The sequence below is a fragment of the Cetorhinus maximus genome, chromosome 7 (assembly GCF_964194155.1).
Source record: "Cetorhinus maximus chromosome 7, sCetMax3.hap1.1, whole genome shotgun sequence".
Classification (NCBI taxonomy): domain Eukaryota; kingdom Metazoa; phylum Chordata; class Chondrichthyes; order Lamniformes; family Cetorhinidae; genus Cetorhinus; species Cetorhinus maximus.
The window spans coordinates 17030708-17052285 of NC_135885.1; the positions used below are offsets into that span (position 1 = coordinate 17030708).

The 21578-nt window shown below is 40.9% G+C and overlaps 1 protein-coding gene across 3 annotated transcripts in view; it reads left to right on the forward strand.

The window, feature by feature from the left end:
* The window catches only part of ppp2r3b (protein phosphatase 2, regulatory subunit B'', beta), a 148959-nt gene that overhangs the window by 29470 nt on the left and 97911 nt on the right, over positions 1 to 21578 (forward strand). Inside the window, exon 1 of one of the 3 annotated variants that reach the window (XM_078545112.1) lies at positions 14824 to 15462. The exons of the other annotated variants lie outside the window; for them this stretch is intronic. Within the exon in view, the coding sequence (XP_078401238.1) occupies positions 15331 to 15462 (132 nt within the window). The 5' untranslated portion in view covers positions 14824 to 15330. Of the gene's footprint in view, positions 1 to 14823; positions 15463 to 21578 lie in introns of those variants that run through there. 3 annotated transcript variants of the gene reach the window in all.

Here is a 21578-nt window from a genome sequence, read left to right on the forward strand (position 1 = left end):
TGAACTTCCTTAAGCCAGAAATTCAAATAATGACCATTTATCTGGATGCCACATACCCAAACTGAAAAGTTATGTGAACCAGCAGGACCTCAGTTTGCCCAATGTATATAATTATTTAATCCTACTATACAAACTTTTCATACTAAATTCAGTACAATTATAACACCAGCGATAAATCAGCATTGTCATTAGGATTTCAGTAAAGTGGTGCGCGTGAGTAATTTTCATACTATGCTCATTTCAGCTGAGGACAAAACTCCTAGCAGTGCAATTCCAGATTTTTAGATGCTTGGGTTGTGTCTGAAGTGAGCATCTTACGCTACATTGCTAGGGTAGTGCATAAGTTTCCCATTGATAGAATTTAAAATAAGTTGTTGGTTGTTGCAAAGAAAGCATATTAACTTGTATAAACATTAAAAAAAACTGCAGACACTGAAAATCTGAAACGTAAAAATAAAATACCGGAAACGCATCACATCAGTTTTGTGAAGACTGCACGTGAAACATTGACAGACACACACATCTGCTTTCTGCTGATGCTGACTAACCTGAATGTTTCTAGCATTTTCTGACAATAGCTTGTGTCTTTACTTCCTTACAGATTATTAATACAGATATGTTAAATAAGCCCTATCACAAAGTAATTTTGTTGTCTGAATAGGTTATTTCCTGAACTGTAGAGGTAAATAGCATTTCTGTAAAACTAGCCAGGTCAAGCTGTTTACTTATCAAATTTAGTGCTCTGCGCAAAGAAGCTTATAGCTATGTATAGCAGTTTTTCTTTTGGGCTAAATACTATTGGAATAAATCTTGCTGGAGTGGGGAATCAACAGGGTGTGCTGTTAAGACATTTTCCTCACCCTTGTGCTTGCAAAATCTTTGAATCTTATCAGCTCACATTTCCAGCAAGTTAATGGTGTGGCAAGGGTACTAGGGTAACTGGGACATTAGAGTGAATGATGGGGCCAGCATAAGAATAAGGAGCAGAAGTGGAGCAGAAAGCCCTGTGAGCTTGTTCCATCTTTCAGTAAGATCATGGCTAATCTTTGCCTTTAATTTCACTTTCCCGACTGATCCCCATATCCCTCGATTCCCTTAGCATCCAAACATCTGACACCCTTAGCCTTCAATATACTCGAGGACTGAGCATCCACAGCCCTTCAGAATACAGAAGTACAGAGGTGAGGTGAGCGTGACTGCCTTTGACATCAAGGCGGCATTTGACAGTGTGTGGCATCAAGGAGCCCTAGTAAAACTGGAGTCAATGGGAATCGGGGAAAACTCTCCGCTGGTTGGAGTCATACCTAGCACAAAGGAAGATGGTTGTGGTTGTTGGAGGTCAGTCATTTCAGCTCCAGGACGTCACCGCAGGAGTTCCTCGGGGTAGTGTCCTAGGCCCAACCATTTTCAGCTGCTTCATCAATGACCTTCCTTCCATCATAAGGTCAGAAGTGGGGATGTTCACTGATGATTGCACGATGATCAGCACCATGCACAACTCCTAAGATACTGAAGCAGTCTATATCCAAATACAGCAAGACCTGGACAATATCCAGCTTGGGCTGACAAGTGACAAGTAACATTTGCACCACACAAGTATCAGGCAATGACTATCTCCAACAAGAGAGAATCCAACCATCGCCCCTTGATGTTCAATGGCATTACCATCACTGAATCCCCCACTATCAACATCCGAAGGGTTACCATTAACCAGAAACTGAACTGGACTTGCCATATAAATACTGTGGCTACAAGAACAGGTCAGAGGCTAAGAATAGTGTGACGAATGACCCACCTCCTGACTCCCCAAACCCTGTCCATCATCTACACGGCACAAGTCAGGAGTGTGATGGAATACTCCCCACTCGTCTGGATGAGTGCAGCTCCCACAACACTCGAGAAGCTTGACACCATCCAGGACAAAGCAGCCCGCTTGATTGGCACCGCATCCACAAACATTCACTCCCTCTACCACCGACACACAGTAACAGCAGTGTGTGCCATCTATAAGACGCCCTGCAAGAATTCACCAAGGCTCCTTCGACAGCACCTTCCAAACCCACGACCACTACCATCTGGAATGACAAGAGCAGCAGATAGATGGGAACACCACCACTTGGAAGTTCCCCTCCAAGTCATTCACCATCCTGACTTGGAAATATATCACCATTCCTTATCGCTGGGTCAAAATCCTGAAACTCCCTTCCTAACTGCATTATGGGTATACCCACACCACATGGACTTCAGCGGTTCAAGAATGCTCCTTCTCAAGGACAACTAGGGCTGGGCAATAAACGCTTGCCCAAGCAGCGAAGCCCACATCCCAGGAATGAATAATTTTTTTAAAAAGAATTCCAAAGAATCTACAACTGAGTGAAGAAATTACTCCTCGTTTTGGTGCTGAATGGCTGACCTCTTAGATTGAAACTCTGTCCCCTAATTCTAGACTGTCCCACATGGGAAACAGCCTCTCTCCATCAGCTCTGTCAAACTCTCATTGTTTCATTGAGATCACTTCTCATGAGATCATCTCTGATTCTTCGAAACTCCAGAGAGTATAGGCCCTTTCTACTTGATCTCTCCTCATAAGACAACTCTGCCACTCCAGGAATTAAATCTAGTGGACCTTCGTTGCACCCTCTCTAAGCCAGTATATCCTTATGTAGTTAGAGACTATACTGTATCTAGTACTCCAGGTGTGGTCTCCCCAAAGGCCTGTACAATTGCAGCAAGACTTTCTTACTCTTGTGCTCCAAACCCCTTGCCATAAAGGCCACTGTGCTATTTATCTATCTAACTACTTTCTGTACCTGCATGTTAACTTTGTGTTTTGTGTACAAGGCCATCCAAATCCTTCTGAACACCAACATTTAAGTTTCTCACCATTTAAAAAAAAAAAAATTCTGCTCTACCGAAGTCTTTTTTTATACTTCCACAGGATGTGGGCGCCACTGGCTAGGCCAGCATTTATTGCCTCCCTAATTGCCCTTGAGAAGGTGGTGGTGAGTCGCCGCCTTGAACTGCTAGAGTCCATGTAGTGTAGGCACATCCACTGTGCTGTTAGGAAGGGAGTTCCAAGTCTTTGTCCCTAGCACTCGACTGTTATTTGCCCCCTTATCAGCCCATGCCTGAATGGCCCAGGTCTTGCTGCATATGGACATGAAATGTTTCAGAATCTGAATGGTACTGAACACTGTGCAATCATCATCGAACATCCCCACTTTTTTTTATTTCTTCATTCATGGGATGTGGGTGTCACTGGCTAGGTATTTATTGCCCATCCCTAATTGCCCTTTTTCAGAGGGCATTTTAAGAGTGGTCCACATTGCTGTGGTTCTGGAGCCACATGTAAGCCAGACCAGGTAAGGACAGCAGATTTCCTTCCTGAAAGGACATTTACAACAATGGACAATAGATTCATGGTCATCATCAGACATTTAATTCCGGATATTTTTATTGAATTCAAATCCCACCACCTGCCGTGGTGGGATTCGAACCCTGGTCCCTTGGAATTCTAGTCCAGAGCATTATTCTGGATCTCTGGAATATCAGTCCAGTGACAATACCACTACAACACCACCTCCCCACTTCTGATCTTATGATGGAGGGAAGGTTATTGATGAAGCAGCTGAACATGGTTGGACCAGGACCCTGAGGAACTCTTGCAGCGATATCCCAGGACTGTGATGATTGACCTCCAACAACCACAACCATCTCTCTTTGTGCCAGGTATGACTCCAACCTGTGGAGAGTTTCTCCCAATTCCCATTTACTCCAGTTTCACTTGGGCTTCTTGATACCCCACACAGTAAAATGCTGTCTTGATGTCAAGGACAGCAGTCACCTCACCTCACTTCTGTGAATTGAGCTCTTTTATTTGGACCAAGGCTGTCCAGTAGGGAGGCAATAAATGCTGGCCTAGCCAGTGGCGCCCACATCCTGTGGAAGTATAAAAAAAGAGGTTATTGACTTTGGTAGAGCGGAATTTTTATTTTAAATGGTGAGAAACTTAAATGTTAGTGTTCAGAGGGATTTGGATGGCCTTGTACACGAAACACAAAGTTAACACGCAGGTATAGAAAGTAGTTAGATAGATAAATAGCACAGTGGCCTTTATTGAAAGGGGGTTGGAGCACAAGAGTAAGAAAGTTTTACTGTAATTGTACAGGCCTTTGGGGAGACCACACCTGGAGTACTAGCTACAGTATTGAGGTCAGGAGCTTCGTGGCCCTGCTGGAACCCAGACGGAGTGTCAGTGAGCAGGCTATTGCTGGTAAGTGAGCTTGATAGCCCTGTAACGACATTTTCCATCGTTTTGCAGATGATCGAGAATAAACTGATGGGGCGGTAATTGGCCAGGTTGGATTTGTCCTTTTTGTGGGCAGGACATACATGGACAATTTTCCACATTGCTGGGTAGATGCCAGTGTTGTAGCTGTACTGGAATAGCTTGGCTAGGGGCATGGCAAGTTCCGGAGCACAAGCCTTCAGTGCTATTGCCGGAGTGATGTCAAGGCCCATAGCCTCTGCAGTATCCAGTGCCTTCAGCTCTTTCTTGATATCACATGCAGTGAATTGAATTGTCTGAAGACTGAAACCTGTGATGCTGGGCACCCAAGGAGGACACTGAGGTGGATCATCCACTCAGCACTTCATGGCTGTAGATGGTTGCAAATGCTTCAACCTTGTCTTTTGTGCTGGGCTCCCCCATCATTTTCCCAAATTATACTTCATCTGTCACCTTGTCCACTCATTTAACCTGTCTACGTCCCTTTGCAGATTCTCTTTTGTGTGCTCCTCACAGCTTACTTTCTGACCTTGCTTTGTATTGTCAGCAAATTTGGATACATTACACTTGGTTCTTTCAAGTAAGTAATATAAATTGTAAATACCTGAGGCCCAAGAACTCATCCTTGCAACACCCTGCTGGCAATATCCAGCCCACCTGAACATAACCTACTCTGTTTTTGTCCTTTGACCAATTGTGATGATCTTTGACCTGGGATCAATCTGTAAGGAAAATTTGTAATTTCTCCAAAATGCCTTTGGAATCTAATTGTTTTTAAGAATGTTTGAAAAGGACGTTTAAGAGTTTGCATCAATTGTAAAGGGATCGGCTTTAATTTTCTTGAATAACAAATGCTGGTCCATGTGACCTGGTGACCCTTGACCTTGTAGCAGTACCAGTAAGAAGGAAACAATGATACAGAAGCTGTGAGACAAAGAAGATTTGCAGCAGGGAAAGAACAGTGAAGGCACAGTTACAAGGAGCTGTGTGTGTAATACAGTTAAAAAGGACAGAAAGCTGAAGCCAGGGTTAGAGCAGAAATTGTGAATTGGACAATTATACGGCTAGGCTTAAGTTTTGCCAGAGGTTTACCGAGGTTTATTACCGAGGTCTCTGGGGAATCTGTGCCATCAAGACTGTCATGAACCTAGCTAAAATTAGTATGCCGTTTGGGTTGCTGTCTCTGTCACTGGAGGACTCGGATGGAGTGGAACGATCTTTGCAGGTGACTCGAGGATCAAATCCATTGAGTGGGAATAGTGAGAGATCCTGCATTCTGGTTGCCAAGTTGGAAAGTCTGTGAGATTGCACATGATGCCACATTTATGTGGGGAGTGTTATGAATGCTTGTAACCTTGTGAGATAGTTTCGTTGTATCTGCTATTCCATGTGTAATTTATAGTTTGTACCTGACCGTAATTTGCCTGTTAATTCATGTTTGATTGTATGGATTCTGATTTGTGTTAAAGTAAAAACCACAAAGTTCTTGTTGGTAATTTCTTCATTTGAGGGTAATTTAATAAATTTGGTTATTTTGTTTTACGGTTCCCCACAGGGATCAAAACACCAATCCTGTTATCTATGCTAATATATAAGCCCTATAAGTTTTTATCTTGTGTAATAACCTTTCACGTGGCACCTTATCGCATGCCTTTTGAAAATCCAAATATATTATGGCCTGGATCTTCTGGTCAGGGCAAAGCGGTGGCAAACGTTACTGACTGCATTTGAAACTGCACTGTTACTTCTCTCTATTGAATCAGCCGAGACCCCTCTCCTGGCTGCAGCACAGAGCAGTCATCGAAGGAACTTGGGCGGGAGAGGCACGCGTGGCGAAGCTATGCCCCCTTTGAAGTCATCGGAGGAAGACACACCCCTTGAGATCCAATAATGTGGTGCTTAGAGAGGTTCCTTCGTTCCTTCATCAAACTTTTAAATCTAGCCCCTGCTCTGCTCACAACCACATCCACACCCCCAGATCCTCAGTCCCACCCATAACTGATTTTTTTCTGAGCCAAGATCCTTCCTCACCACTGTCCTTTAGTATTAGGGCAACACTGCCACTCCACCCCCAACCCCAACCCCCTTCAATCCCTACCTTCTCCATTTTATTTGTCTTTTTTAAGTATCAAGTATCCGCGAATATTTAGCTCCCAATCTTAGTTACCTTCCTTGCATACGAACATATGAATTAGGAGTAGGCCACTCAACCCTCCGAGTCTGCTCCGCCATTCAATAAGATCATGGCTGATCTGATTTTAATCTCAGCTCCACATTCCTGCCTACCCCTGATAACCTTTCACCCACTTGCTTATCAAGAATCCATCTACCTCTGCCTTAAAAACATTCAAAGACTCTGCTTCCACTGCCTTTTGAGGAAGAGAGTTCCAAAGACTCACAATCCTCTGAGAGAAAAATTTTTCTTCTGTGTTAAATGGTCGACCCCTTATTTTTAAACAGTAACCCCTAGTTCTAGATTCTTCCAAAGGAGGTAACATCCTTTCCACATCCATCCTGTCACGTCCCCTCAGGATCTTATATGTTTCAGTCAAGTTGCCTCTTACTCTTTTAAACTCCAGTGGATACAAGCCTAGCCTGTCCAGTCTTTCCTCCCACCCATTCCAGGTATCAGTCTAGTAAACCTTCTGTGAACTGCTTCCAATTAATTTACATCCTTCCTTAAGTAAGGAGACCAATACTGTACAAAGTACTCCAGACGTGGTCTCACCAATGTCCTGTATAACTGAAGCATAACCTCCTTACTCTTGTATAAAAGCAAAATATTGCGGATGCTAGCAATCTGAAACAAAACAGAAAATGCTGGAAAAACTCAGCAGGTCTGACAGCATCTGTGGTATGCAATTCCCCTAGCAATAAATGATAACCTACTATTAACTTTTCACTCATTCAGTCACCCATGTCTCTGTAACAGCTATTAGATTAACTAGTTTGTATTTGTTAGTTAAGCTGGACACTGCTTTTTACAAAATGTATGGTAAAATATGTAGAAGCTGCCTATCATTCTAAATGTTGCCATGCCATATTTTGATTACGCCCATGTGGCTAATTGACATCAGTAAAGCACATCTCGTATTTTAATATGCTCTGTAAACTGACGAATAATTCTTGTATGCAAAGATTGAAACAACTTATTTCATTGGATTTAAATTATGCCAGACTCTGAATACATTTTTCTTGTATTACTTTATTACATCAAAACTTGGGACTACCAATTTTAATATTTTGATAGCTGGAAGCTGTTAGACTGCTGTGAAGCGCAATCACTACTAAAATCACTAGACACTGTAAGTGTAACTAACGTGAAAGCCAATAATCAACTGTATGTAGAATTCCATTTAATTTCAAAATGTATATTTCCCACAGTTGTATCTGTTCGGCAGTCATACCATTTATTGCAAATCCTTTGTGTGTCTTCTACTATAACAGAACCAGAGTAGAAAGGTAGATTCAGATGCTAATAAGCACTTGTGCTCATTCTGATAGTGCCAGCATGTTTATTGACGTCAGTGGGACTGACTAGCATTGTGCTGATGCCATGCCATTCTGTATATCAAACGCGCTGTTTTAATTTATTGTATGATGGAAGAGCCTTCTAATTAGTTTTCCAGTAACTTTGTAAAATGCTGGCTTTACGTGGAACTTGTATAAATTCCTTACTGAATTTTAACAGCATGTAATATTCAAAACCATAGGGGCCAGTTTGTATGTCAATTAACTTTCCTTCTGCATTTTGAGTAATACACAGGCAACATTTCTTTTCTGACAGAATCCTCTCCTCTGCATTGGTTTTAAAAAGCCTTTTTTACCTCCTCCTCCAATTTTCTTCCTTGTCCTCCAATTGTTTTCCTGTTATTTCATTTTTTTTGATCAGTGATTCAGTAGACTATAGAATGAGGGTTGAATTTATGTTGAAGTAGAAGTATTTTGCAATATATACATGTGGAGCTTGTGCAGAAGCTAAACTGAACAAGCACCCAGTATAAAAATAAGATTTGTCCAAACTTGTCAGCACAATCTCCTCTTATTCTTATTGGCATGAAGGTCAGGTGAATCTGCATCAAAAATGAAGGAATAGAAAAAGCTCGAAACTAACTGCTGTTGCATTGCTTTGGAGTTATCTGAGCATCCTGCAGGGCATGTTACTATTTCGGTGCTTTTTTAAATAAAAAATAACATTTCAAAAGCACATGCAACTGCTTTAAAAATTTGGTTCATGTGGTGATGTTGGCATTTAAAATGATGCTTCCCAACCTTCTAAAGGGAAGGAAGGATTTTTCAGGGTGCTTAATTTAGTAGAAACATACCTCCACTTATTGGAATTGTAGGCCATCCTATCCCTGCTTAGTGCTACTGTAATTAATGTGATTGATTTCAGCATGACTTTTATTGTTAATTCATTAGTACTATTTGGAAATAGTTTGACTTTTGCCATTTTTAGGATGAGACTTTATATCGGATATACTGTAAGTTTTCTACTTTTGCTCACTCTTCTCCAATTCTAGGTGCAGATTTAAAATTATTGTATTGCTTTTTTTGAGCAGTAAAATACTTAAAATTGAGATGTATGCTTTTACATGATTTCATAATACTTTTGTGCATCGCTTCATCCTTCAGTGGGAATGCAATGTGCCAATTTACAACTGCTATGCATTGTATTATCCTAAAGCTGTATTGAGTGTGATAGCATTGCTCACAGATGTTGGGGACATAGATATACTTAAAGGTTTAATTATTGCATTATGGTATTGGTGTGTTTCACAACATTAGTATTTGTTCACACAACTTATCGCTGCTTTGTACAGTGTCTTCACAAATGGGATCTACTCATTTGCAACAAAGCATATTTAAGAGGAAGTAAAATACCGCAGCTGCTGGAAATCTAAAATAAAAAGACATAAGATCATAAGATATAGGAGCAAAAGTAGGCCATTTGGCCAATGGAGTCTGCTCCAGTATTCAATGAGATCATGGCTGTTCTGATAATCCTCAACTCGACTTTCCTGCCTTTTCCTCATAACCATTGATTCCCTTACTGATTAAAGATCTGTCTCTCTCAGCTTTGAGTATACTTAATGACCCAGCCTCTACAGCCCTCTGCGGTAAAGAATTCCTCAGATTCACTACCCTCTGAGAGAAGAAATTCCTCCTCATCTCTGTCTTAATTGGGCACCCCTTTGCTCTGGGATTATGCCCTCTGGTCCTAGGCTCTCCCAAGGAGAAACAATCTCTCAGCATCTACCCTGTCAAGCCCCCTAAGAATCTTATATGTTTCAATAAGGTCACCTCTCATTCTTCTAAACTCCAATGATCACAGGCCTAACCTACTCAACCTCCCCTCATAAGAAAATCCCTCCATATCCAGGATCAACCTAGTGAACCTTCTCTGGACTGCCTCCAATGCCAGTATATCTCCCCTTAGATAAGGGGACCAAAATTGTTCACAGTATTCTAGATGTGGTCTAACTAGTGCCTTATATAGTTTTAGCAAAACTTCCCTATTTTCATACTCCATTGCCTTTGAAATAAAGGCCAACATTCTATTTGCCTTTCCTATTACCTGCTGAATTTGTATGTTACCTTTTTGGGATTCATGCTTGAGGGCTCCCAAATCCCTCTGTAGCTGTAGCTTTCTGCAGTCTTTCTCCATTTAAATAATATTCAGCTCCTCTATTCTTCCTGCAAAAATGCATAACCTCACATTATCCCACATTATATTCCATCTGCCAAGTTTTTACAATATATACCCCCAACACCATGGGCTCTTATCTTATTAAGTAGCCTTATGTGCGGTACTTGATCAAACACCTTTTGGAAATCCAAATATATTACTTCTACTAGTTCCCTTTTATCAATCCTGATTGTTATCTCCTCAAAGAATTCTAATAAATTTGTCAGCCATGATTGACCTTTCATGAAGCCATGCTGATTCTGCTTGATTATATTATTTATAGCATTTCTAAATATTTGCTATTACATCCTTTATATTAGACTCTAACATTTTCCCAATGACGGATGTTAAGCTAACTGGCCTATAGTTACCTGTTTTTTGTCTCCCTCCCTTTTTGAATAAGGGCGTTACATTGGCAGTTTTCCAATCTTCTGGGACTTTTCCAGAATCTAAGGATTCTTAGAAGATTGCTATCAGTGCATCCACTATTTGTGTAGCTACTTTCTTTAAATCCTAGGATGCAACCCATCAGGTCCAGGTGACTTATCGGTCTTTAGCCCCATTGGTTTCCCGAGTACTTTTTCCCCACTAATAGCTATTGTATTTATTTCCTCCTCCCGTTTTGCCCATTGATTATTTAGTATTTTTGGAATGCTATTAGTGCCTTCTACCGTGAAGACACAAAGTATTTATTCAACTCTTCTGCCAAGGTTCCCCATTATTATTTCCCCAGCCTCATTCTCTAAGGGGTCTATGTTCACTTGTCTCTCTTTTTTTTATATATTTAAAGAAGCTCTTACTGTCTGTTTTTATATTACTAGCTAGTTTACCCTCAAAATTTATTTTCTCCCTCTTCATTATGTTTTTGGTCATCTTTTGTTGCTTTTTAAAAAATTTTCCCAATCCTCTGGCTTACCACTAACCTTTGCCATATTGTATGTTTTTCCTTTCACTTTGATACTACCCTTAACTTCCTTGGTTAACCATGGTTGGCTTATCCCCTTCCTAGGATCCTTCTTTCCCACTGGTAAATATCTTTGTTGAGCCATGAACTATTTTCTTAAACGTCTGCCTTTGTTAATCAACCATCTTTTCTGCTAAATTCATTTCCCAGTCCACTCCATCCAACTCTGCCCTCATTCCTTTGTAATTATCCTTATTTAAGTTTAGCACAGTTGATTTCAACCCAAGTTTCTCACTCTCAAACTGAATGCTAAATTGTACCATGTTATGGTCACTGTTTCCTATGGGATCTTTTACTCTGAGATCATTTATTAAACCTGCCTCATTACACATTACCAGATCCTAAATAGCCTGATCCCTGGTTGACAAACATTTTGTTCTAGGAAACTGTCCTGAATACTCTCTATGAATTCTTGCTCGTGGCTACCTCTGCCAACTTGATTTTCCCAATCTACATGAAGATTAAAGTCACCCATGATTAATGTACTGCCTTTTTTACATGCTCTCATTATCTCCTGATTTATTCTCTGTCCTACAGAATAGCTACAGTTAGGGGGCCTAAAGACCACTCCCACCAGTGTATTCTTTCCCTTGTTATTTCTTACCTCCATCCATATGGATTCTACATCTTCTGAACCAAGATCATTTCTTGCTATCATACTTATTCCATCTCGTTCTAACAAAGCTATCCCGCCACCCTTTCCTTCCTGCCTGTCCTTTTGAAAAATCACATACTCCTGAATATTTAGTTCCCTTTAGATCTCCTTGTAATCACATCTCTGTAATGGCTATAAGATCATACCCATTATCCTCTGTTTGTGCTGTTAATTCATTTATTTTGTTCCGAATACTATGTGCACTTAAGAGCCATTAATTTTGCCTTTTTACCATTTTTCCCCCTTTGACCCTATTTTCTTTTTTTATGTTTGTACACTCTGTCCCTTCCCATCACACTCTGGATATAAATAACTAAATAGCTGCCCTGCAATGTTGCCTTATCCTTTTTGCTTTGTTAGCCTACATATGCCCTCTACATATCCACCTGGAGTCACACCCTCCTGTCCCTGATCTCAGACCAAATTTGAACTACCTAATCTGAGAGGTATGACCACCTCCTGGAGCAAAGTGTCCAGGTAACTTTCCCCCTCCCTGATGTGTGGCAAAGTCTGCAGCTCGGACTCCAGCTCCTTAACTTGGATCCGAAGTTCCTCAAGCTGCAAACACTTACTACAGATGTGTTTGCTCTGGATCACGTTGGTCCAGTAGTCCGACATTCTGCAGCAGCAACACATCACCTGTCCTGCCATCGCTACCATATTTTATTTAATTACTTTATTAATTACTCTAGTACACTGCTCTTTACACTTCATTCTATTTTTTTTACACACCAGTATCAATCATATACTTAACAAGCTATTTTTAAGAAAAAGAGAAAAAATAGAGACTAGAGACCTAAATACAAACTAAAGACCTTACTATTATTTTAAAGACAGGAAATACTCACCAATCCTCCTCACCAAACAGCTGCTCTCCAGCCTCTCTAGTGGTCTCTTGCCTCTTTCTCCGTGCTCTTTAATGGTGTCTCACTCTTCTTGCACTCTTTCACTGTTTATGGCCATGCTGCTCCTCTCTCACTGTTAAAGACCACGCTGCTCCTCTTGCACTCTCTCACTGTTAATGGCCACACTGCTCCTCTCTCACTCTCTCAGTGTTAATGGCCCTGCTGCTCCTCTCGCAGAGTGTAAATGCTGGAAACGCTCAGCAGGCCAGGCAGCATCTGTGGAGTGAGAAATATAACTGGTGATGGGTCATCAACCTGAAATGTTAACTGTGCATCTGTTTTTTTTCTGCACAGGTGCTCTCAAACCCTGCTGAGTGTTTCCTGCATTTTTTTATTTTAAAAGAGAAGCCTGACTTAATTAAATGAGCTGTATCTGCAGTTTGTATACATTACTTCTTAGAAAGTAAATCTCCTATAGTTCTTCTGTATAGATTATGCTGCATATTTTAACTTGTGGCTGTTCTTGTGCAAATCTCCTGCAAATCTGAATTGGGTTTTGTGAATGTGCATTTGTTGATGTCAACAAAGGGACAACTTCAAAACAGCAGTCCTTGCCTGTTGGGTTTCAGATGAAATCTAACTTGATTATTTTGAATAGTGGACTTATTTTTTTTGGACAAATATCAGATAAAACCAAACAGAAACTTGGCTATTTTACTTCGGATGGGATATAACAGCATCCCACCAGTTTGACAAGTAAGAGCTATGTTCATACTGACTTTACACTGTAAAATTAGCTCATTTCAAATTAGAGACCTGAAAACTATAAAAGAATGCAGGGAATTGGAAGACATTGACAGGCTGGCAGAGTCGCAGATAGTTGGACGAGGCAGCTCATTGCAGAGAAATGTGCAATATTACATTTTAGGGGGGGAAAGGATCAATAAAAGCCAAGTGAAGGATCTGGGATAAAAATACATTGGCCTGGGTTTTGACAGTGATTGCCATGACCTCTAAGAAAACTACCCACAAATATCTAGCGACTTTTGTAACATGGATTTCACCTTTCCTTCTGGTGCCAATTCTAGGGGATCTCCAAGTGTTCAGCAACAATAATGTCATCAAGCAGTGTAAGCAGTCACTGAAGAATTCTCACAGACAGCAAGCCAGGAAGTAGAATTCACTGATTATCCTTCACTTTTTAAAAAAAATTTATAGTGATTTAAAAAATTGGAACATAGACATGGGAACAAGGTAGAGCCAGAAATAATAATTTTAAAAATTCTATTAAAAGCTTATGGAATTATCATGTAGAAATTTGTAATTCTACAAATATAAAATTAGTTTTCCAAGGCCAGAGAGGTTGTTAAGAAGTTGTAATGACTTAGTATGCCATTTGAAAGCCAGGTTATAACCCATTCAACAAGACATAACTTTTTCAGGGCTTTCCTACAGTGACGTTACAGCCAAAAAGGGGAAGTTCAAGTCAGTTCTATAATTTCTCAAGAATTGCAGTCTGCTGGAACTTCAACAGCACACCCGGTGGAGGAACAGGAAATCACTGACAGCAACTTCTGAATTTCTGCATTTAACCTTTTATGTGCAGACACCAGAAGTTGTTGATAGTCTTACAGTTGTAACGATGGCAGACGTTGACTGTTGCACCTTCACTACAGCTGCAAAATCCAGCCTATTGACCTTTAAAGGTGTGAGTGCAAATAGAAAAGACCATTGGGGAATGAAAAGCCTTGGGATTCTGAATTTTATGTATGATGCATTTAATTTAAAAATATTTGTTGCTGAAAGTGCTGTTTCATTTTATAGTTTAAATGCTTCTCCTACCATGCAGCTCAGCTCTTCTCTTGTAGCATTTGGATGTTAAAATTGGTTTAGTGCCTCTGAGTAAGAAGTGGTGGGGCAAAATCAGCTTAAGATTTCCCTTTTGATTTGCTACTCTGATGCATGGGATTTTGCAACCATTCTATCTGCAACTGTTATGCATCGTAGAACACACAAATAGGATAATTTATCGAATTAGTTGGGATTATTGGATCCACAGTCATTTTCAACACTATGATTTGTCGATCTCTGGCAGAAAAAAATAATACATTTTAAATACTAAAACACATTCCATTGGAACATTCTGTTTTAAACCATAGAACAAATCAGACTGACCAGTTAAACTGAAAAAGTAAAGTAACAAAAAGGCGGTTGAGCATTGGGATTTGCTTTTTTGTCCTGCACGAGAGCTCACTGTAAAGCCAACTTTGACCATAAGGAAAACTGTCAGCCCAGGCCTGCTATTGCAGTAATTAACAGGTGGTCAATTGGTAACACACATGGCGCAGTTGCAACTCTTGCTAACGTGCTAGAGGCCACTTTTAGAGGGTGAATCAACAAGGCAAGTGAAGCTTGTTTGATTGACCTGACGATGATTGGCCCACAGCTGGAAATTTCAGTCAATCGAGCTCCCCTCTGTAGTCTGTAATTGAAGGCAAGTGGCCGCAAGAAGCTGCTGTGAAAGCTGAGCTTCTGAGCATTCTTTTATATCCCTGTAGTTTTTGGCTGGATTGATTGTCGCTTGTGCCTGCACGACTGGGTCCCAAACAACAGGTTTGTTTCTTTTCATAACTACCCATTAAGGCTTTGGAATGTGGGCTGCAAAAAAGGGCAGACCCTGAAGTGACTTTCCCAGATTCGTACTTCGCCTAAGCCAAGATCCTTGTGATGTATGAACAGCATGTTAAGCCTACTCTGAGTATCGCAGCACAGAGACGATTTGATAAAACTGCAAGGAAGTTTTTTCTGTAGCCGCAATTCATTTCAGGATTTTTGTTTTCAAAATACTCTTTCCAATCTTGAGTCTGTATACTCATCCTATCTTTGACAATGATGATAAAAGACACTTCACTGCGGCAAGATCCAGACTTGAGGAAAGAATTGGCTTTGCTAGCCCAGGGATGTGACCTTGTCTTTCCATCAAGATTCAAGAAGAGGCTGAAAGCTTTTCAGCAAGTGCAGGTTGTGCTCTGATTCAACCAATTTAATTTTAAGGCGAAGCAAAACTACGGTGTGCATTGTGAATTATAGTGACTCAGGACTTGATAGTAAACTGTATATTTGGGACAGAAGTGAGTGACTTGGTTTAATTGCTTAATAATTAAGGACCTTGCTTATCAGTAAATGGTTAGTTGTATTTTTAAAAAGTTATATTTTAAAGTAAACTATGTAACATTGGTAAACAGTAGATTATCAAACTTATTTTGCATTCTCAGTAAAAGTCATTCGATGAAAATTACTTTTGAGTTGTCATTTCAGCAAAAAAAAATAAAATTTATGCACTGTGATAACTTTGTAAATGGCCTTGAGGAAGATTTTCTTTTTTGCAAGATACAGTTTTGAGAGGGAAAAGTGTAGGCAAAAAGATCTCTGAACCTGTGGGAAATTGTAGGAATTTGGAAAGCTGAGCATTGCATTCAGTTAATGTATCTTACGGTTGCACAAGCTGCTCTCAGTATTTTTGTCTTGCCCTCCCCTCCCTGTACTACTTGACTCTCGTGCTCAGTAAGTTTCTAATATTGGCCCCATCACATTGGAAATTGAGACCATATCATACCCCATAGTCCATTGTATCCATAAGCTGCATTTCTGTTCATTGTTGTTTTCTAATGACTATCTCCACTTTATTTGACAAGTTAAGAATTCTGTTCATAATGTCACTGTATTTGAATCTTTGGGCCTGTTTGGCCAAAACTGGGAACTCCATTGCTTTCATTCTTGACATATTTTGGGGAGGGGGGAAAGGGTAGGCAAAAAGATCTCTGAACCTGTGGGAAATTGTAGGAATTTGGAAAGCTGAGCATTGCAGTCAGTTAATGTATGTTACAGTTGCACAAGCATGACCATGACATATTTCTTTAATCTTCATTCAGTTTGCTGTAGTTTTCTTTTATAGAGAAGCTATGAACACATTGGCTTGGATTTGTAGTAGGAGTAACGGTGAGAGTATCAGTGTGCACCATTATTGTGGAGTAAATCAGACAGGAACTTGGAGTAAGCGTGCTCTTAAATGCAGAAATCAGGAAGTTGCTGCCCAAGTTGCCCTGCTGCTCTGCAAATTTTGCTGCACTTGTCATTCACAAAGAGATTCAGCATTAAAGCACACAAAGGTATGAACTTGTGGTACTTACCAACTGAACACATCAGAAAAAGTTAGTGCTTCTCCAGTCACATGTAAGTAAATTTCTAAATGTGCTAAGTCTTAATTATTACCAAGCAACGTCTCTGGCACTGAAAATTTACTTTTATAAGTGTGCAATTTCAATCATTATTGGAGATTTAATTTTTAAAAAGCTTTCTATTTATAGCTCTTGCCTCTCTCCTTTAATTTCTCTTTGTTCCCCCTATTTTTCTTTCTGTACATGAATTTGCATAGAATATTTAATTCAGATGTACACTTCCTGGTTTAGATTTGTGCCTCAAAGGGTGCTTGAGTCTGACTTGTTGAAGAGATACAGCGCTGCTTAACTTGCTCACATTAGTCCCAGATCTACTATAGAGGGCCATGCTGAAATGGATTTTTAAAAATTCTTCCATGGAATATAGGCATCGCTGGTAAGGTCAGCATTTGTTGCCCATCCCTGATTGCCCTTGATCTGAGTAACTTGCCTGGCCAATTCAGAGGGCCATTAAGAGTCAACCACATTGCTTGGGTCTAGAGTAACAAGCAGGCTAGACCAAGTAAAGATGGCAGATTTCCTTCCCTTAGTGGACATTAGTGAACCAGTTGGATTTTTACATCAATCGACGATAGTTTCATGGTCACCATTACTGAGGTGGCTTTCCATTTCAGATTTATTAATTAATTGAATTAAATTCCATAAATTACCATGCAAACGTGCACAAAAGGGGTGTGGGCAGCTGAACTCCACTGACTGTAACATGCCCATGATTCTTGGCATACTTATGGTGCTTGGAACAGCTGCAGTGTAATTCGAAAAGAAGTGGTCATTCTACCTGATCACCACCTCTCTCAACCTTTGCATTGCCTCCATGCTGTCAAACAGCTTGACTGACACCTAGTATTGATTGATGTAATTTCCCCCAATTGTGCATTGCAAAGGCCAAAGCTATATCTTTTAGGTGCTGCCATGAACTCCATTCCCGTCCACTGATTTCCATCGCCTTCCCTGGACCCTGTCTCAGACTAAACTAGTTTGCAACCTCCGTGATCTACTTTACTACGTTAAAGCTGCTATGTAAATGTAGGTTATTGCTAATGTACAATATGAGAAATGGCTAACACCGATATATTCTGTACAGAAGGAAGTTTGAGGTGAGGAAAAAAATCATGAAGCTAGAAACAGCACGAGAAATCTACATTTTTGTTTCTTTATGAACTTGTTTGGTCTTTTCTCCCTTTCTGTTCAAGCACATTCTTTGAAAGACTCTTCACAGTAGTTCAGCAAGAACCTAAACCAATGTTCTTCATTCTTGCCTCCTGTACAGAAATTGAGCATGTGGTTCGCTATATGTTTAGCATGAGGGTGTTGTAGGTTGCACATTTGTAATTATTTTAAGTTTTACCTATTGAATCAGACTATAATAACAGAAGTGTGAGGTATCCACTTTTCAGAGCAATTGAATGTGTTTTCCCTTTCTGATAGCTTAACCAATAATGAAGATGCAGAACCTTAGTAAACACTAACACACTAACTCTGTTAGGTTGCAAGCAGAAACTAATGCATCTAGATACTACTAGCATTTTACTGTTCCAAAGCATTTTGTTGAAGCTGTTAACAAGTAAGTGAAACTTGTTTGTATCTGAATTGGAACTCATCCTTGTAAAAGTTTTGAAATTGGTTAAATTTTTACTTGACCGCAGTATGACTTAATTTAAAAAACAAACTGCTCATGTGTAACCACTAGAACCAGTTCATAACTTAGTATTCATAACATAGTGTATGTTAACATAGTGTATAACAAGTGGCAAAAATCATGTACATTGTTTTCTGCCAGTCTGACCACAAAGCTAGTAGATCAGGGGCTTGCAATTTCTTGCTGCTGAGGCATTTCAGATTCTTTCACTTCTTAAGAGGTTAAGACTATGAATTTTTAAGAAATACGTGAATTGTTGTGAATTATGATTTATTTTTTTGGTGACTTGGAGTTCTGAAAGTGATGCTGGAGGATGTAGGCCAAGGAAGATATCAACTGAATTTGTGCCATAAGATGCAAAAGTACACTTAATTATATTCTTGGGTACATCCTTGTTTGTGATAATTTATTAAATATTCTTATCAATGGAAAATACAGTGACCAGAGTCACCTTCCACAGGGGAGGCGGTGGGTGTAGTGGCATTGTCATTGGACTAGTAATCCAGAGACCCAGGGTATTGCTCTGGGGACCCAGGTCTGAATCCCACCACAGCAGATGATTTGAATTCAATTTTAAAAAATCTGGAATTCATGGAGTTCCCATGAAAGAATAAAAATGATGACCATGAAACCATTGTAGATTGTCGGGAAAAACACATCTGGTTCACTAATGTCCATTAGAGAAGGAAATCTGCCATCCTTACCTGGTCTGGCCTACATGTAACTCCAGACCCGCAGCAATGTGGTTGACCCTTAAATGCCCTCAGAAATGGCCTAGCATGCCACTCAGTTGTATCAAACGGCTAAAAAGTCTCAAAGGAATGAAACTAGACAGACCGCCTGGCATCGAACTAGGCAGCGGAAACGACAACAACAAAATCAACCCTGTTGACCCTACAAAGTCCCCCTTACTAACATCTGGGGGCTTGTGCCAAAATTGGGAGAGCAATTAGTCAAGCAACAGTCTGACATGGTCATACTGATGGAATCATACCTTACAGATCATGTCCCAGACACTACCATCACCATACCTTGGTATGTCCTGTCCCACCGACAGGACAGACCCAGCAGAGGTGGCGGCACAGTGGTATACAGTCAGTAGGGAGTTGCTCTGGCAGTCCTCAACATTGACTGCGGACCCTATGAAGTCTCATGGCATCAAGCCAAGCATGGGCAAGGAAACCTCCTGCTATTAACATGTACTGTCTCCCCTCAGCTGATGAATCAGTGTTCGTCCATGCTGACCACTCAGAGGAAGCACTGAGGGCGGCAAGGGCGCAGAATGTACTCTGGGTGGAGGACTTCAATGTCCATCACGAAGAGTGGCTCGGTAGCACCAGTACAGACTGAGCTGACCGTGTCCTAAAGGATATAGTTGCTAGGATGGGTCTGTGGCACGTGGTGAGGGAACCAACAACAGGGAAAAACATATTTGACTTCATCCTCAACAACCTGTCTACCGCAGATGCATCTGTCTATGATCGGTCCATGACAGTATCAGTCGGAGTGATCACCATGCAGTCCTCTTGGAGACAAAGTCCTGTCTTCACATTGAGGGAACCCTCCATTGTGTTGTGTGGCACTAAATGGGATAGATTTCGAAAAGATCTAGCAACTCAAGGCTGGGCACCCATGAGCTGCTGTGGGCTATCAGCTGCTGTGGGCCATCAGCAGCAGAATTGTACTCAATCACAATTTGTTACCTCATGGCCTGGCATATCCTCCACCCTATCATTACCACCAAGCCAGGGATCAGCGCTGGTTCAATAAAGAATGCAGGGGGCATGCCAGGAGCTGCACCAGGCATACCAAAAAGTGAGGTGTCAACCAGCTGAAGCTACAACACAGGACTACTTGTGTTAAAACAGCATAAGCAGCAAGTGATAGACAAAGCTAAGCAATTCCACAACCTACGGATCAGATCTAAGCTCTGCAGTCCTGCCACATCCAGTTGTGAATGGTGGTGGACAATTAAACAGCTCACTGGAGGAGGAGGCTCCACAAACATCCCCATCTTCAATGATGGTGGAGCCCAGCACATCAGTGCAAAAGATAAGGCTGAAGCATTTGCTACCATGTTCAGCCAGAAGTGCCAATCTGCATCTCCTCTCAACTCAGAGCTAACAGCTCCCAACTCAGCAGCTCAAACGGCTCCAGCTGCTACCTCAACAGCTCCAGCTCAATTGTTATCCCCAGTTAAATCTCACAGCTCCACAGTAGCTCTAAAACATCTCAGGTTCCATTGTTCTCGCACCTCTTTGAATTATAATCCTTCCAAATATAAAACCCTTCATACCTCTTTCTTGTCTTTGCTTTGGGATCAGTAAAATAAAATATACTATACTGTTGACCTATGGAACTCCTGAAAGATGCAACATGTTTCTTTATACCTCTGACTCCCCTTTGATATGCAAACTCTCAACTTATCATAAATGCAAATGTTAGATCTAACCCATTTACTTGTACCTCAACCTAACACCTCTATCCTTTTCATGTTTTAAACCCAACCAGGCAACGTGTCTCCTATCAATCTCTGCCTAGCTTAATTAAATCATACACAGACACATAGCCTTTTCCGCAGAATAACACAATATTCCCCAAAAATATATTTTTAAAAACATCTATTTCTCACAACTGTGACTAGAAGAGCAGGTCAGAGTCTAGGAATCCTGCGGCATGTGACTCACCTCCTGACTCCCCAAAGCCGGTCCACCATTTACAAGTCAGGAGTGTGATGCAATGCTCTCCACTTGCCTGGATGAGTGCCACTCCAACAACACTCAAGAAGCTTGACACCATCCAGGACAAAGCAGCCTGCTTGATTGGCACTCCATCCACAAACATTCACTCCCTCCACCACTGACGCATAGTGGCAACAGTGTGTACCCTCTACAAAATGCACTGCAGGAATTCACCAAGGCTCCTAAGCACTTTCCAAACCCACGACTGCTGCCATCTAGTAGGACAAGGGCAGCAGACACATGGGAACACCACCACCTGGAAGTCCCTCCCCAAGCCATTCACCATCCTGACTTGGAAATATATTGCCATTCCTTCACTGTCAAAATCCTGGAACTCCCTCCCTAACAGCACTGTGGGTGCACCTACACCTCATGGAGCGCAGTGTTTCAAGAAGGCAGCTCACCACCACCTTCTCGAGGGCAATTAAGGATGGCAATAAATGCTAGCCCAGTGAGCAACACCCACATCCCATGAATGAAATTTTTACCATCATTAGATAGTTTGTTTGGAACAACAAC